Source organism: Myotis myotis, unplaced genomic scaffold (assembly GCF_014108235.1).
Source record: "Myotis myotis isolate mMyoMyo1 unplaced genomic scaffold, mMyoMyo1.p scaffold_m19_p_1, whole genome shotgun sequence".
In the NCBI taxonomy this organism is placed as follows: Eukaryota; Metazoa; Chordata; class Mammalia; order Chiroptera; family Vespertilionidae; genus Myotis; species Myotis myotis.
In genome coordinates, this window is record NW_023416313.1 from 151,810,407 (window position 1) to 151,828,925 (window position 18,519).

General features: G+C 38.5%; 1 protein-coding gene across 1 annotated transcript; it reads right to left on the bottom strand.

Annotated features, from left to right (window-relative positions):
* Positions 1 to 17,139: 17,139 nt before the first annotated feature.
* On the bottom strand, positions 17,140 to 18,093 carry LOC118664386 (olfactory receptor 4F3/4F16/4F29-like). Its single transcript, XM_036324431.1, has one exon. It carries the CDS (start codon positions 18,091 to 18,093, stop codon positions 17,140 to 17,142), a length of 954 nt encoding a protein of 317 aa, XP_036180324.1.
* Between the last annotated feature and the right edge of the window lie 426 nt (positions 18,094 to 18,519).

Here is an 18,519-nt window from a genome sequence, read left to right on the forward strand (position 1 = left end):
CCAACATGGCTGTTTGGTTTGTTTTTGGTTTTGAAACATTGGTTAGTTTTAAAGCCCTCCATTTGAGAATCAGGAACATGGAATTGTCTTTCTTCATCCCCTGGAGAGATCCAAGGATGAGGATGGAGTAGCACAAGGTTCATGCTCAGTTTCAGCCTCTTGCCTGGGTCCTTTCTCATGGAATGGAGATACCAGGAGAAAGGGTGGGGGTGACCCAGGAGCTGGATACCTTTCTGGTGTACCCTGTGGGCTTTAGAACAGACCAATTTGTTTCCTCCTAATATTTGTGACCATTGCTATGTGAAACCAGCAGGAATCGAAGGTTGTGGAGACACAGTATAAAGGTGTTAGCAACAGCTGGAAGAAATTGAATAAAGACATCTAAATAAAGCTCTTTGTTTACTCATACTATTCAACACCAAAAGAACAAACAATCCAATTAAAAATGGTCACGGTGGCCATGCAGGCCTGCCTAGCAGGCCTATGACTTTGATTCTCAGCGCACTCATATGGGGACTATGATTCTTGGCGCATGCGCGAGGGGACTATGATTCTCAGCATATGCGAGGACTATGATACTCGGCACACGCACATGTGCCCCCCCCCACTGATACAAGGCAGCTGAACCAAGCACCCGTAACTCTGATTCTCAGCACATGCACACAGGGAAACTAGGTGCACACAGGCTGGGACTCTGATTCTCGGCACATGCACAAGGTCCCCGCTGACCCGAGGTAGCCACACCAAGCACCCATGACTCTGATACTTGGTGCACGCACACCCAGGGGGCTGCTGCTGACACCCAGCAGCCACGCCACCACCTGCTAGTAGGCCGACTCTCAGCATGCGCGGCTCCCACCGACCCAAGGTAGCAATGCATCTCGGTGCCTGAGCTCTTCAGTGGCCCTTGGGTTGCATGACACTCCCAATGCGCCTGGCTCAGGCCCCAACAACTTGGCACTTGGACTTTTTGTGATAGCAAAATTAGGGAGGCAACAAAACAATCCCCAAAGGCAGAAAAGGAGAACTCACCAAGAAAGGAACTAAATTAAATGGAGGCATGCAATATGTCAGAAAAAAATCATAGTAATATTCACACAGTTTATAAACCAGATGGACGAGAAAATCAACAACCTATACAAAACTAAGGAGGAAATCAGAAGTGATATAGCTACAATCAAAAACATGATGGAAGGTTCAATAATAGACTAGGAGAAGCAGAGGACCGAATTAGTGAGTTACAAGATAAGGTAAAAAAACAAGCCCAATCTGAACAGCAATTGAAGAAAAAAATTAAAATGCAGTAGGAGAGTGTAAGGGAACTTTGGGACAACATGAAATAAAACAACATCCGCATAATAGGACAAGAAGGACAAGAAGGACAAGAAGAGCAGCAAGGATTAGAGAACCTATTTGAAGAAATAATGACATAAAACTTTCCTGATATGGGGGAGAAAAAAGTCACACATGCACAGGGAGTCCCAAACAAGATGAACCCAAAGAGACCCACCCCAAGACACATTGCAATTATAATGGCAAATGTTAACAACAAAGAGAGAATCTTAAAGACTGCAAGAGAGAAACAGAGAGTCACCTACAAATTATCTTCCATCAGATTATCAAATGATTTCTCAACAGAAACATATCAAGCTAGAAGGGAATGGAATGAAGTATACAAAGTGATGCAAAGCAAAGGACTGAATCCAAGAATACTCTACCCAGGAAGACTATCAATCAAAATTGAAGGGGAAATCAGGAGCTGCACAGACAAAAAAAAAAAAAGGCTAAGGGAGTTTATCACTACCAAGCCAACAATACACGAAATGCTAAAGGGAATGCTGCAAAAAGAAGAAATAGAAAGGGAGGAAGGAAAACAGGCATAATGAATATAAATGGCTACAAAACAAGTACCTAATAATAACAACATTAAATGAAAATGGACTATATGCTCCATCAAAAGACATTGAGTGATTGAATGGATAAGAAAATATGACCCATATATATGCTGTCTATAAGAGACCCACCTCAGAACAAGGGACTCACACAGACTGAAAATGAAGGGATAGAAATATATTTTTCAGGCAAAGGAAATTAAAAAAAAAAAAACCTGGGGTAGCAATATTTATATCTGACAAAATAGACCTCAAAGTGAAGGCCATTACAAGAGACAAGGAAGGCCACTTCATAATTCTAAAGGGATCAATACAACAAGAGGATATAACTCTGGTAAAAACATATGCACCCAATAAAGGAGCACCCAAATACATTAAAAAAAATCTTCTGGAAGATATAGCGGGGAGATTGACAGCAATACAATCATAGTAGTAGACTTTAATACTCCATTAACATCACTGGATAAATCCTCTAGACAAAAAAAAGTCAGCAAAGAAACAGCAATTCTAAACAACTCGTTAGTCCAGATAGTCTTAATCAACATCTTCAGAACATTTCACCCAAAGCTAAAGAATATACATTCTTCTCAAGTGCACTTGGGACATTTTCAAACATAGGCCACATAATGGGATACAATCAAAGTCTCTCCAAATTCAAGAAGATTGAAATCATATGAAGCATCTTCTTAGATCACAATAGCATAATACTAAAAATAAACTACAATATAAACAATCACAAAAATTCACACACTTGGAGGTTAAACAGCATGCTATTAAACAATGTTTGGGTTACCAAAGAGATCAAAGAAGAAATAAAAAGCATTCTGGAAACCAATGACAATGACAACACAACAATCCAAAATCGATGGGACACAGAGAAAGCAGTCCTGAGAGGGAAGTTCTAGATTACAGACCTACCTCAAAAAAACAACAAAAACTGGTAATAAAGCATCTAACTCTGCAACTTGAAGAATTATAAAAAACTAGCAACAAGAAAAGCCCAGAGTCAGCAGAAGGAAGGAAATATTAAAGATCAGAGCAGAAATAAATGACGTAGAGACCAAAAACAGAATACAAAATATCAATGAAACCAAGAGCTGGTTCTTTGAAAAGATGAACAAGATTGATGTACCTCTAGCCAAGCTCACCAAGAAGCAAAGAGAGAGGACCCAAATAACAAAATCAGAAATGAAAGAGACAAAATAACAACAGACCATACAGAAATACAAAGAATCATAAAAAAAAATACTATGAGCAACTTTATTCCAACAAACTGGTCAACCTAGAAGAAATGGACATAATCCTAAAAAAATAGGACCTTCCAAAACTCAAACAGGAAGAATCAAAAAATCTGAATAGGCTGATAACTGTGGATGAAATTGAAGTGGTAATCAAAAAACTTCCAACAAACAAAAGTCCTGAACCAGATGGCTTCACAGGAAAGTTTTATCAAACATTCAAAGAAGAACTGAAACCTACCCTTCTCAGACTATTCCAAAAAATTCAAGAGGAAGGAACACTTCCAAGCTCTTTCTATGAAGACAGCATTACCCTAATCCCAAAACCAGATAAAGACAAGACAAAGAAAGAGAATTACAGGCCAATATCCCTGATGAACATAGATGCCAAAATTCTCAACAAGATTCTAGGAAATACAATCCAGCATTACATTACAAAGATCGTACACCATGACCAAGTGGGATTTATTTAGGGGATGCAAGGATGGTACAATATCTGCAAATCAATAAATGTGAAACATCACATAAACAAACTGAGAGATAAAAACCGTATAATCATATCAATTGATGCAGAAAATGTATTTGACAAAATCCAACACCCCTTCCTGATAAAAACTCTCAGCAAAGTGGGAATAGAGGCATCATACCTCAACATAATAAAAGCCATATATGACAAACCTACAGCCAACATCATACTCAATGGGCAAAAACTAACACCATTTCCCCTAAGAACAGGAACAAGACAGGGATACCCACTCTCACAACTTCTGTTTGACATAGTACTAGAAGTACCAGCCATAGTGATCAGACAAGAAGAAAGAGCCATAACCGGTTTGGCTCAGTAAATAGAGCATCGGCCTGCAGACTGAAGAGGTGTGGGTTTGATTCTGGTCAAGGGCATGTACCTTGGTTGCAGGCACATCCCCAGGAGGGGGTGTGCAAGAGGCAGCTGATCGATGTTTCTCTCTCATCGATGTTTCTAACTCTCTATCTCTCTCCCTTCCTCTCTGTAAAAAATCAATAAAATATATTTTTTTAAAAAAGAAATAAAAGGCATCCAAATTGGAAAAGAAGCAGTAAAAGTGTAATTATTCACAGATGACATGATATTGTACATAGAAAACCCTAAAGACTCCATCAAAAACCTATTAGAATTAATAAGTGAATTTGGCAAAGTAGTAGGATACAAAATTAACACTCAAAAATCTATGGCTTTTTTATACACAAACAATGAACTCACAGAAAGAGAATCTAAAAACACAATCCCAATTACCATAGAAACAAAAAAAATTAAGATACCTAGGAATATATTTAAACAAAGAGGTAAATGACCTGTACTCGGAAAATTACAGTATGCTGAAAAAAGAGATAGAGGGAGAAATAAACAAATGGAAGAATATACCATGTTCATGGATTGGTAGACTCAATATCATTAAAATGTCCATACTACCAAAATCAATCTATAAATTCAATGCAATCCCTATTAAAATACCAACGGTATACTTCAAAGACCTAGAACGAACTCCAAAAATTCACCTGGAATAAAAAAAAGACCCCAAATAGCTGCACCAATCTTGAGAAAAAAGAACAAAGTGGGAGAGATTATAATACCAGATATCAAGCTATGCTACAAAGCCACTATTCTCAAAACTGCCTGGAACTGGCACAAGAACAAACATATAGACCAATGAAAAAGAACAGAGAACCCAGAGATCGATCCAAGCCATTACGCTCAATTAATATTTGAAAAAGGAGGCACAAGCATACAATGGAGTCAAGACAGTCTCTTCAATAAATGGTTTTGGGAAAATTGAATAGATACATTAAAAAATGAAACTAGACCACAAACTTACACCATATACAAAATTAAACTCAAAATTGATAAAGGACTTAAACGTAAGATGAGAAACCATGAAAATCTTAGAAAGAGCCAAAGGCAGCAAAGTAGCAGACATTTGTCATAGCAATATCTTTACCGATACCACTCATAGGGCAATAGAAACTAAGGAGAAAATAAACAAATGGGACTACATCAAAATAAAAGGCTTTTGCACAGCAAAAGAAACCATCAACAAAACAACAAGAAAGCCCACTGCATGGGAGAACATATTTGCCAATGTTATCTCTGATAAGGGTTTAATCTCCAAAACTTATAGGGAACTTATACAACTTAACAAAAGGAAGATAAGCAATCCAATTAAAAAATGGGCAAAGGACCTAAATAGAAGCTTTTCAAAAGAGGACATACAGGAGGCCAAGAGATATATGAAAACATGCTCAAAGTCACTAATCATCCGAGAGATGCAAATCAAAACAACAATGAGGTACCTTCTCACACCTGTCAGAATGGCTATCATCAACAAATCAACAAAAGACAAGTGCTGGAGAGGATGCAGAGAAAAAGGAACCCTCTTGCACTGCTGGTGAGAATGCAGACTGGTGCAGCCACTGTGGAAAACAATATAGCATTTCCTCAAAAAATTAAAAATGGAACTTCCATTTGACTCAGTAATACCACTTCTAGGAATATATCCCAAGAAATCAGAAACACCAATCAGAAAGGATATATGCACCTGTATGCTCAAAGCAGCACAATTTACAATAGATAAAATTTGGAAACAGCGTAAGTGCCCTTCAGCAGATGAGTGGATTAGAAAACTGTGGTACATCTACACAATGGAATACTATGCTGCTGAAAAAAAAACAAAAACAAAACAACCTGGATGGACTGGAGAGCATTATGCTAAGTGAAATAAGCTAGTCAGAGAAAGATAAATATCACATGGTCTCACTCATTTCTGAGTGCAATATAATGAACATCATAAACTGATGAACAAAAATAGATACAGAGGCAAAGAAGCATCGAACAGACTGTCAAACTACAGCAGGAAGGTAGGGGAAGATTGGGGTGTGGGGTGATCAGCCAAAGGTCTTGTATGCGTGCATATGAGCATTTCCAATGAACACAGATACTAGGGTGGTGAGGACATGTGCCGGGGGGGCGAGGGGGGGAGCCCAACGGTAGGCCAATGGGGGGGGGGGGGGGAAGGAGACATATGTACTATTATTTGTAATACTTTAAACAATAATATAAATAAATAATAAATAAATAAATAAATAAATAAATAAAACCTGTCTGTGTGTGAAGAAAAAAAAAGAACGTGGCCAAGCCAGTGTGACTTAGTGGTTGAGATAAATAAATAAATAAACAAATAAATAAATAAATAAATAAATAAATCCTATATAGTAAAAGGGTAATATGCAAATTGACCTTAACAGCAGAATGACTGGGAATGACTGGTCACTATGACACACACTGACCACCAGGGGGCAGACGCTCAATGCAGGAGCTCCCCCCTGGTGGTCAGTGCACTCCCACATGGGAGGAGCTCTGCTCAGCCACAAGCCAGGCTGACAGCTGCCAGTACAGCGGTGGTGGTGGGAGCCTCTCCTGCCTCCTCAGCAGCGTTAAGGATGTCCAACTGCAGCTTAGGCCTGCTCCCCGCTGGCAAGTGGACATCCCCCAATAGCTCCTGGGCTGCCAGAGGGATGTCTGACTGCCAGCTTAAGCTCAATCCCCCGGGAGCAGGACTAAGCCAGCAGGTGGTCATCACCCAAGGGGTCTCAGACTGCGAGAGGGCTCAGGCCAGGCTGAGGGACCCCCCCCCGCCTCCCCCCCCCACCAAGTGCACAAATTTTTGTGCACCTGGCCTCTAGTAAATAAATAAATATAAAAATGGGCAGATGAACTGAAAAGATATTTCACCAAAGAGGACATACAGAATGCCAATCAATAAACATATAAAAAGATGCTCAATATCAGTAATTGCCAGCGAAATGCAAATTAAAACCACAATGAGATATCACCTCATTCCTGTTAAAATGGCTATCATCCACAAATGACAAGTGTTAGCGAGGATGTGGAGAACAGAGAACATTCATACACAGTTGGAGGGAATGCAGACTGGTGTAGCCACTATGAAAAATAGTATGGAGTTTCCTCAAAAAAGTAAAAATGGATGTGTCTTATGACCCAGTAATTCCACTTCTGGGGATTTATCCAAAGAAACCCAAAATGCTAATTCAAAAGAATATATGCACCCCTATGTTCATTGAAGCATTATTTTAAATAGCCACGATAAGAAAGTAACTCAAGTGCCCATCAACAGATGAGTAGATTTAAAAGCTGTGGTACAAAAAAGTAAATTAATTAATTAAAAGTGTGGTACATATCTGCCCAATTTTCCCAACACCATTTATTGAAGAGACTATCTTGGCTCCATTGTATGTTCTTGCCTCCTTTGTCAAATATTAATTGAGCATATTGGTTTGGGCCAATTTCTGAGCTCTCTATTCTATTCCATTGATCTATATGCCTGTTCTTGTGCCAGTACCAGGCAGTTTTGAGAACAGTGGCTTTGTAATACATCTTGATATCTGGTATTGAGATCCCACCAATTTTGTTCTTTCTCAGGATTGCTACAGCTATTCGGGTCTTTTTTTATTCCAGATGAATTTTTGGAGAGTTCGTTCTAGATCTGTGAAGTATGCCGTTGGTATTTTAATGGGAAGTGTATTGAATTCATAGATTGCTTTGGGTAGTATGGACATTTTAATGATGTTGATTCTACCAATCCATGAACATGGTATGTTCTTCCATCTGTTTATGTCTTCCTCTATCTCTTTTTTCAATGTCCTGTGGTTTTATGAGTAGAGGTCTTTTACCTCTTTAGTTAAGTTTATTCCTAGGTAGCTTAATTTTTTTGGTGCGATGGTAAATGGGATTGTTTTTATAATCTCTCTTTCTAAAAGTTCACTATTGGTGTATAGAAATGCCTCAGATTTCTTGGGGTTAATTTTGTATCCTGCTACATTGCCAAGTTCATGTATTAAGTCTAGTAGCTTTTTGATGGAGTCTCTAGGGTTTTTGTATGTATAATATCAAGTCATCTGCAAATAAGGACAGTTTTACTTCCTCTTTTCCAATTTGGATGCCTTTTATTTATTCTTCTTGCCTAATTGCAATGGCTAACACTTCCAGTACTATGTTGAACAGGAGTGGTGAGAGTGGGCATCCCTGTCTTGTTCCTGTTCTTAGGGGAAATGGAAAATTGGACAGATATATGCAAGAAAATGAAACTAGACCACCAACTTACACCATACACAAAAATAAACTCAAAATGGATAAAGGACTTAAATGTAAGACGGAAAACCATAAAAATTCTAGAAGAATCGAAAGGCAACAAAATCTCAGACATATGCCGAAGCAATTTCTTCACTGATACAGCTCCTAGGGCACTTGAAACTAAAGAGAAAATGAACAAATGGGACTACATCAAAATAAAAAGCTTCTGCACAGCAAAAGAAACCATCAACAAAACAATGAGAAAACCCACTGTGTGGGAAAACATATTTGCCAATGTCATATCTGATAAGGGCCTAATCTCCAAAATTTATAGGGAACTCATACAACTTAACAAAAGGAAGATAAACAATCCAATCAAAAAATGGGCAAAGAACCTAGATAGACACCTTTCAAAAGAGGACATTCAGAAAGCCAAGAGACATATGAAAACATGCTCAAAGTCACTAATCATCCGAGAGATGCAAATCAAAACAACAATGAGGTACCATCTCACACCTGTCAGAATGGCTATCATCTACAAATCAACAAACGACAAGTGCTGGAGAGGATGTGGAGAAAAGGGAACACTTGTGCACTGCTGGTGGGAATGCAGACTGGTGCAGCCACTATGGAAGACAGTATGGAGCTTCCTCAAAAAACTGAAAATGGAACTCCCATTTGACCCTGTGATCCCACTTCTAGGAATATATCCCAAGAAACCAGAAACACCAATCAGAAAGGATATATGCACCCATATGTTCATAGCAGCACAATTCATCATAGCTAAGATCTGGAAACAGCCAAAGTGCCCATCAGTAGATGAATGGATTAGAAAACTGGTACATCTACACGATGGAATACTATGCTGCTGTAAAAAGGATGGAACTCTTACCATTTGCAACAGCATGGATGGAACTGGAGAGCATTATGCTAAGTGAAATAAGCCAGTCAATGAAGGAAAAATACCACATGATCTCACTCATTCATGGATAATAGAGACCATTATCAACTTTTGAACAATAATAGATACAGAGGCAGAGCTGCCTCAAACAGATTGTCAAACTGCAGCAGAAAGGCCAGGGAGGGTTGGGGGGCAGGAGGGAGGGGGGTAAGAGATCAACCGAAGGACTTGTATGCATGCATAACCAATGGACATAAGACACTGGGGGGGTAGGGGAGGCCAGGGGACTGTCAAGGGCGGGGGGGGAAAAGGACACATATGTAATACCCTTTGTAATACTTTAAGCAATAAAAAACATAAAAAAATAAAAAAAATTAAAAAATTTAAAAAAAAGTGTGGTACGTATATACAATGAATATAATTCAGTCATTAAAATAATAATGAAATCTTACTATTTCTTACAGCATGAATGGACCTAGAGCAGTGATGGCGAACCTTTTGAGCTCGGCGTGTCAGTATTTTGAAAAACCCTAACTTAACTCTGGTGCCGTATCATATATAGAAATTTTTTGATATTTGCAACCATAGTAAAACAAAGATTTATATTTTTGATATTTATTTTATATATTTAAATGCCATTTAACAAAGAAAACTCAACCAAAAAAATGAGTTCACGTGTCACCTCTGACGCGCGTGTCATAGGTTCGCCATCATCTACGACCTAGAGGATATTATGCTCAGTGAAATAAGCCAGTCAGAGGAAGACAAATACTATATGATTTCACTTACATGTGGAATCTAAAGAACAAAATAAATAAATAAGCAAAATTTAAGCAGGCTCATAGACACAGAAAGTGAACTGATGGTTGCCAGAGGGGTGGCAGTTTAGGGGACTGCGTTAAAGAGTGAAGGTACAAATTGATAATTACAAAATAGTCATGAGAATGTAAGTAAAGCATAGAAAATATAGCCAATAATCTATAGATCTGAAACCCTAATATATAAATAGACCTAACGGCGGGACAACTGAACAACCGGTCCCTATGATGTGCACTGGCCACTGGGGGCCACATGTGGAACATGGCAGGCATTGGCAGCAGGTGGCAGAGTTTGGAACATGGTGGGCATTGGCTGCGGAGGGATGGTGGAGCAGGTGAGCTGGGACAGCAGATCAAGGTGGGGCGGCAGGCACTGTCATCAGGGCAAGCCTCTGGTGGCTCCTGTAAATTCTTTGCTCCTGCAGTCCCACCTGGCACTTGCACCCACTACTGGTGCTGGCCCCAATCACTCCAAACTGTCAGCGGATGCGAGCGGGGGCAGCGCCATCAGCACGTGAGAGCGGCAGCCTTGACAGTGGGGCTACTGGCAGAGAGGGGACAGGGGGCTGTGGCCAGAGGGGCCGGGCGGGGATGCGGAGGATGGGCTGAGACCCGCCCCTGTGCCCACCGCAACCTCACAGCCCACAGTTCCATTCAAGGTGCACAAATTCGTGCACTGACTCCTAGTATTGTAATAACTATGTATGTCAGTTGTGGTACTGGACATATCAAGAGGAACACTATTATGTAAAGTATATAATTGTCTAACCACTAAGCTGTAAACCTACAACCAATACAAAATAAAATTAAAAGAAAAATAAATAAAAATCACTGTAGACTTTAAAAAAAGAATGAGTCCCTTGAATATTCAAATAGCATTCCTCCAATACATAAGAAACAATGTCCAACACAGAGTAGACTGTTGAAAACCTCTGCCTTTCTCTATGCTCCTCTTTGCCCTCCCCTAGTGTTCTGTGCATATTTTTATGCTACGCTTACTTCCTGACATTGCAATGTCTCTCCCTATGTCCTACAGAATAGAAGCTCCTCACTGGCCACTGACAGAAATGCTCTTTTATTTTTCTCTAAATCTCCAGTGTCATGTACATTTTCTGATACATGGTAGATTATAAATATTTGTTGAACTGAGCAAAACTGAAATAGTAAGGATAAAATTAGAACAAAGCTAAAATATTAACCTTACTCAGTGTCTCCCCAAAGGTCATTCATGTCCATAACCTACAAACTTTCTTTCAAGTACCTATGAAGACAGAGAGCAAATGCTTTATGAAATAGGCCTATAATTAGTCAGCTCAGAGGAACACTATCCTTACCCGCAGAGTAGTCTGAGACAGAGCAATGGCAAACAATATATCATTTATTTCATTTCACCTGGAAAAAATATATGATATATTAGCATTAATAAAATCTTCAATTTTAATATGAACAAATGATACTTTGAGCCCTAGCTGGTTTGGCTCAGGGGATAAAGCATCACCCCATAGACTGAAGGGTCCCAGGTTCAATGCCAGCCAAGAGCACATATCTGAATTGCAGGCTCTATCCCCAGCCCAGGGCCGCTGTGTGGGAGGCAACCAATTGATGTGACTCTCTCACATCAATGTTTCTCTCTCTCTCTGTCTCTCACCCTCCCTTCCACTCTCTCTAAAAATCAATGTAAAAATATCCTCAGGTGAGGATTAACACAAAAAAAAATACTTAGAAAACTCAATATCTCACAGAATGACTTAATAGCAGCAAAATAATCATTGACTGATAATTTCAAATTTTTGTTGTTGTTAATCCTCACCTGATGATATTTTTTCTCACTGATTTTTAGAGAGAGTGGAAGGGGGGAAGAGAGAGAGAGAGAGAGAGAGAGAGAGAGAGAGACTTCAATATCAGAGAGACACATTGATTGATTGCCTCCTGCACACACCCTGAACCATGATCAAACCCACAACTCTTCAGTGCATGGACCAACACTGTAACCACTGATCCACACTGATCAGGGTAATATTTTTCATTTTTAATTGCATAGTAAGCAATAGATTTATTCTTACTTTAAAAATTAGAACATCACAAGTAAAGCAAAAGATCTTTTGATAGTGACACTTAACCCAGGGTACTTGTCCTCTTTTCTAGAGGTAAATGTCATGTGGTATGTATCCTTCTAGACCTTTTTTAAACTCTAAATATATTTACTCATGTAAATGCATATAGCTCAAGTTTATTTATTTCCATTGTTTTAGAGAATTTTCAAGGTATTAAAGTCCAGACAGGGAAAAATATCACATTCATATGGGTAACTGAAGAGGGTTGATTGAAGAAATTACACATAAGAGTATGAACAGGGTTACAAGAACCCACAAAGAACTGTAAATGAACTCTGGGCTGGCAAGAGCACTGAGCTCTTATCATCCCTGGAATGACAGGGAGATGGGGAAGGGGTGGTTTCTCAGACCACAAGTAGAAGCTGGAGCTGCAGAAAAGAATGACCCAATAGGAGCAGGAAAATAACACAACCTGCTTCTGTACCTAATCACAGGCTTATAATGCATCTTGTAGTGTAGCATGTAATCCCAAGTTGTGGTGCCCCAACTAGCAGCACAACTGAACCTCAGCAGGTCATCCCACTAACCTATCAAGTCAGTCGCTTATAAGTAATGGAGCATATTGTGTGTGAGAGAATGTGTGTGAGAAAATATTATTCCTCATTTGCTGTAAAATATGAGGCAGGGTTGTATAGATGACATGGTAATCAATAAGGCATTCTATAAATTCACAAATGCCTGGGCTGGCAGACCTGTTTAGGGTTTATCATGCAGAGTTTGATCAGAGAAGCAGAACCATTATGATTGATTCTACTTAGAATAAGGGATTTCTTATAGGGATTAGACTTATGCATTGGCTGAAACCGTTAAGCAGTCTGTGTAAGTCTGTTCCCACTGAACCTCATGCTGGGCCTGAACACTGCAGAACCAGGAGTCTGGAGGGAAAATAGACAGGAAACAGAGGACAACAAAGACAAACTAGAATTGTGTCTGACTCTCAATGCTTCTAATCTTGATGATGCAGTGACCTGCTGAATAAACTGATGCCCTTCATCATAAAGATGCATTTGCACCTGTACCAGGACTTAAAGGAACTGAAGGTAGAGATCCAGTAGGAACTAGAAGAGCTGTAGGCCCAAGTGGTAGTCTCACACCAGCAAGGTGAGCAGCAACATGCATGAGCTATCATGGTACTGCCCTATACCAAAATGACTACTGCTTCCCTTCCATCTTCCAAAACTCACATTTTACTTGTGATGAACCCTAACATGGAATCATACATGGAAGGAATTTATAGAAACATAGTTCTGGTTTAGCTAAATTGATATAGTATGAAACCTTGACAGCAGATTAGTAAGACAAATCCATTGTGAAATATTCCTGCTAGGAAAATTCACTGCCTCTTACATGATAAAAGAAGTCCAATGTAATCAGTGTGCTACCAGGTAGCTAGCTAATTCACACAAGGATTGAGGCCAAATTGGTGTCAGCCATTGGCAGGTTGGGACTGAGCAATGGAGGAGGGGTGAAGGCCAGGGCTGGATGGTGGGGGCAGCCTGGGAGATGACATTGGGGGTAAAAGGGGACATATGTAATACTTTCAACAATAAAGAATTTTTTAAAAAGTCATCAAACTGTACATTAAAAAAATTAAATAATAAATGGAATGAATACAGAAAATCTAATTTACAATTGTGTAAAGCATTTTTATAAACAAAAGGTAATCTGTTTTTCCCCTCTCATTTGTCTCTTATAAGATCTGAAGTGGTCACTGTGCCTCAGCCCATTTATAAAACACTGGCACAAGTCAGACTTATGGAATTGATAAAATCAAGAGGTCTTGAGAGACACTTAGAGGGGCATCCAGTGCGTCTTAAAAACTGATTCCATCAAAACTTGATTGGATCCACCTTGTTGGTTCCCTCATTCCTGAGTCAAATAAGTGACACATGATCATTTTATATTAGCCTTGTTTTTAATTTTTGAAAATTATACTTTGACTACTCTGAAGGTCCCACCAAGATATCCAAGTAGACTCGCTTTCTAGAGCCAGTAGTAAACTATTTCCCAAGGAATGCAACTCATGGATGGTTAAGCCAAGCATGACTCTTCTTGGTTCCCATAATGAAACATCAGTAAGACTTTACCTTCATTGACACCCTGATCTACATTTTGTTTTTCTGCTTGGTTGGTTTTCTGTTTTATGTGTTTGTTTCTGTTCTTGGCCAGCTTTGTTTCCAATCCTGGTTTGCACAGGTCTAGGTTATTCCTCATTAGTCACAACTGAGATTGTGCATTTTGTTTTGTGATCTAATCATTGTTAATCTCTCTGTGGTGGGACCTATTCTCTATCAGATGACAGATTATAGACATTTTGGTTTGTTAGTTGGCTTTTGTGGGGTTTTTTCAGTCTTTTTGTCTGTTTCTATTTTTCAATCTGTCTTGTTTCCATTGGAAATAGAGATCCAGTGTGAGATTTTGTGTATCTATCTATACTTTTTAAATTTTGTAAATCTGAGTCTTGATCTGTAGCTGAAGTTCTATAACTAACCCTAGTATTTATGTGTATGAGTGTGAAATATTTTCCTAATTCAAATACGTATTAATAAATTAAATATAGAGCCTCTTAAAGGAGTTCTGTTAGCATTGCTTTATGGAGATTAGTAAGTAATGACTTGAATCTAATATTCCCCAAATTTCCAAAACATAAAGGAAACTGAATTACCACTGTTTTATATATGCCATCTTTTTCAGATAAAAAAATTCTCATATAAATTATGGCTCACAGCATTTTTATATGAGAATTCAAATAATCAAAATTAATTTTTGGACAACTGAATGGTTTGGTAACATTTTTAATAAAATAGCCATAGATCTTCTCCCTGATCTTATCAGAATGGCATATAAAGCAAGCATTTAAAATTACCAAAAATATGTAAAATTATGTGCTCAATCAACTGTAATTATAATTCTGACAGTTTTATAGTGAGTCCACTGAAATATAACTTCTAAGATCCTTAGCTATTTTAAGATTTTGGTTTAGTGTTAATAAAGTACTTTGTGGAAGTTTGTTGGATAATCTATAATAATAAAAGTACAATATGCTAGGTAGACCAGATGTCCTTCCCGATGACCGTCCAGACAAAGCCAGGGCTGCAAGGGAAGCCCAGGCCCCAGGTGCCTGAGGGAAGCTGGTGACGGCAGCTGGGGGAGGAAAGGCCTATTCTTACACAAATTTCATGCATCGGGCCTCTAGTTTTTAAATAAGATGGAGTATGAAAACATTGGTCATGATGTGTGTGTGTGTGTGTGTGTGTGTGTGTGTGTGTGTGTGTGTGTGTCTTTACTTATACCCTTATAGAATGTCTATATCATTGGCTCATGTTAGTAAAGTGTTCCTTTTTGCTACTTTAAGCATAATGTTTACTGCCTTTAAGAATGCATAAATAGGATGTTGGTGGCAATATGGGGTTATATTTCTGAGTGTTCCTGAACTTTGTTAGTCTACTGAAATCATTATGACAGACAATTCTCAATTATTCACCTTTAGGTTGACCAAACTTTAGTCAGGTTCCTCTGAGCCCTCTTGTCCACTAGGCCTCAACCTGGGGCCAATACTTGCTGGACTGGATAGCTCACTTTTAGCAAGAATATTACTAAATCAGTTTAGAGAAAAACCTCTCTTTTAATATCAAATAAAATTTCTAAACCCCTACCCTTGATATCTGATCTCTTGGCCTGCCTCAGCAAGAATCATGTCAATTTAACAAGTGTTTTCCCTATGCTTAATGTCTCCTCTTAGTAATTTCCCATCTACCAACACACCCTTTCAATCTGCTTTTTGGGTATAAATTCCCACTGCTCTAATTGTATTGGGAATTGAGCCAGTTCTATACTGAGGTCTCTTTTCTCCTGTTACAATAGTTCCTAATTAAAATCCATTTTTACCACTTAACTACTATCAGAGTACTGTCTGTGAAATAAAAGTTAGTTACTTTAGTTAAAGTCATAAAGTGGATTATTGAGACTGTTCTAGAAGTAATTATAACCAAAAATTAAGGTTGACTATGCAAAGTAATAAGATATGATTTTGTTTATCAAGAGGAAAAGAAGGATAGCTTCATCTTAACTTAAAATGTCTGTTTATCCCAACACCTGAAAGAGGATAGTAAAAAACAAAACCTAATGAAGATAGAAAGCTATAGAAGGTTCAGGAAGTAAATTCTGTTTGCCTTAGTATCTGAAAACAAATAATGATATATGTTAATATTTTGGCAATATTTTCGAAGCTTGGCTTTGATGTGTTTCTTTTTAAAAACTCAGAAATGCTTTACCACAAAACACTATATTGAAGAAAGACTGAAAGTGGGTTTTCTCTCTGTTATAATGACATGACAAATTTATCTTGGTGTAATCTTAGGTAGTAAATGCTATTCTTTATTTTCTCTGTAATCTTCCAAGTTAGCAGAGATTCTTTAGTTTACCAAAATTATTTGTTGTGTCTTATGCTGACTATATTCTTCATTATTTTAAAATTATAGTTAATTGCCTAGGAAAGAGCTAAAGTTCCTCTACTATTTATTTTAAATATATTTGCACTCTGGTCAATAGGTAGCTATGCTACAACCATCTTTTTCTCTACACTACTGTTATAGGTTGATTTGTGTCCACCAAATAAATATGTTAAAATCCTTATCCCCAATACCTATGAATGTGACCATACTTGGAAATATAGTCTTACAGTATACGCAGATGTAATCAATTTAAAATTAAGTCATACTGGATTAAGATCGATTGGAAAACATTTCTCTATGTTCTGAAGACCTTAAAGGAGTATGCCCTTTTGTGTGTTTCCAAAAAATATTTCATATAAACATTATTCGTTAGAAATTTGGAGTCAAGGTTATTAAAATTGTTGGTTTACAAATACTTTATGTAACTCTCCCCTTTCAAAAATGAATGTCCCTCCCTTCTGAGTGAGAAACAAAATAGATTCTATATCGGTGTATATAATAAAATTAAAGAAGAACAAACAAGATCTTCTCTCTCAGTTTGACCATCAAGAATAAATATCAACAATCAATGAGGGCTCTTCAGAATACTGGCATAACTTAAGAGATCTTCCTGTAATTCACCAGCTGTCTGCATACTCTCCCCATTGCTACTTTCATTTCTTGATTCCTGAATGTGTAAATGATAGGATTCAAGAAAGGAGTGAGAACTGCGTCAAAGATGGCCAAAAACTTATCCAGATGTGTGGAGGGAGATGGCCACGTATAGAAAAATATCAAAGGACCAAAGAACAGGACTACCACTGTGATGTGAGCTGACAGTGTGGACAGAGCCTTGGATGAACCAGCTGAAGAGTGTTTCTTAACAGTGAAAATGATGATGATATAGGAAATGATCAGCATGGAGAAGGAGCCAACAGAGATGAATCCACTGTTAGCTGTGACCATGATCTCTAGTTGGTAGGTATCTGTGCAGGCAAGTTTGATGAACTGAGGAAGGTCACAGTAAAAGCTATCCAGAACATTAGGACCACAGAACGGTAATTTTACCACAAATGCCAATTGAACCATGGAGTGGATAAGGCCAGTCATCCAGGCAGCCATTAAAAAGAAAATGCACATTCTTGGGCTCATGATGGTTAGGTAGTGGAGAGGTTTACATATGGCAACGTATCTGTCAAAGGCCATGGCTATGAGCAGCACCATCTCCACACCACCAATGACATGGATGAAAAAGATTTGAGTGATGCAGCCACTAAAGGAAATGACTTTACGCTTTCTGAAAAGATCATAAATCATCTTGGGAGAAGTGACGGAAGAAACTCCCAGGTCAATGAAGGAGAGGTTGGCCAGCAGAAAGTACATGGGGGAGTGTAAGTGAGGGTCATGAATCACAGTGAGCATAATGAGGGTGTTTCCCATGATGCTTGCCACATAAAATGTGAAGGAGAGCACAAAGAGGAAAAGTTGGATCTCCCAGGAATCCGTGAGTCCCAGGAACACAAACTCTGACACTGCAGAGTGATTCGCTCCATCTGTTGGCTCTGTCGGCATTGCTACCTGAAAATGTAAATTGTAATAGTTATGTAATAAATTAAGAGGGAGATCAAAGTTATGAAAGCCTTTATCTACACTAGCATTAAAACTGACCAAATATGCCCAAGGCCTCTAAAATGTGACCACAGAGAAATTGGTGTTTTTCATGTGGAGTTGTTCTCTACTACAAAGTTGTTTCTGCATTTAATACCCTCTGTTTCTTCCCAGTATTGATGCTATAATATTAGTCATGACATAAGATGGTCAACATTAATAACAGGAATTCAATCTCAAATATTTTTATTTTTTGCTTCAAAACCAATATCTGGCCCCAGTCACATGACTAGTTACTATTGCAATCCCGTCCAAGCCTATAAACCTTTATCTGACAGACCCTTCTCCTTTTCCTCCCCAGTCTCCACCTCTGAGAACATATTCATCTTA

What these genes read in the sequence shown, in the direction of transcription:
- LOC118664386 (XM_036324431.1), bottom strand. Translation starts at nt 18,093, where the DNA reads ATGCCGACAGAGCCAACAGATGGAGCGAATCACTCTGCAGTGTCAGAG.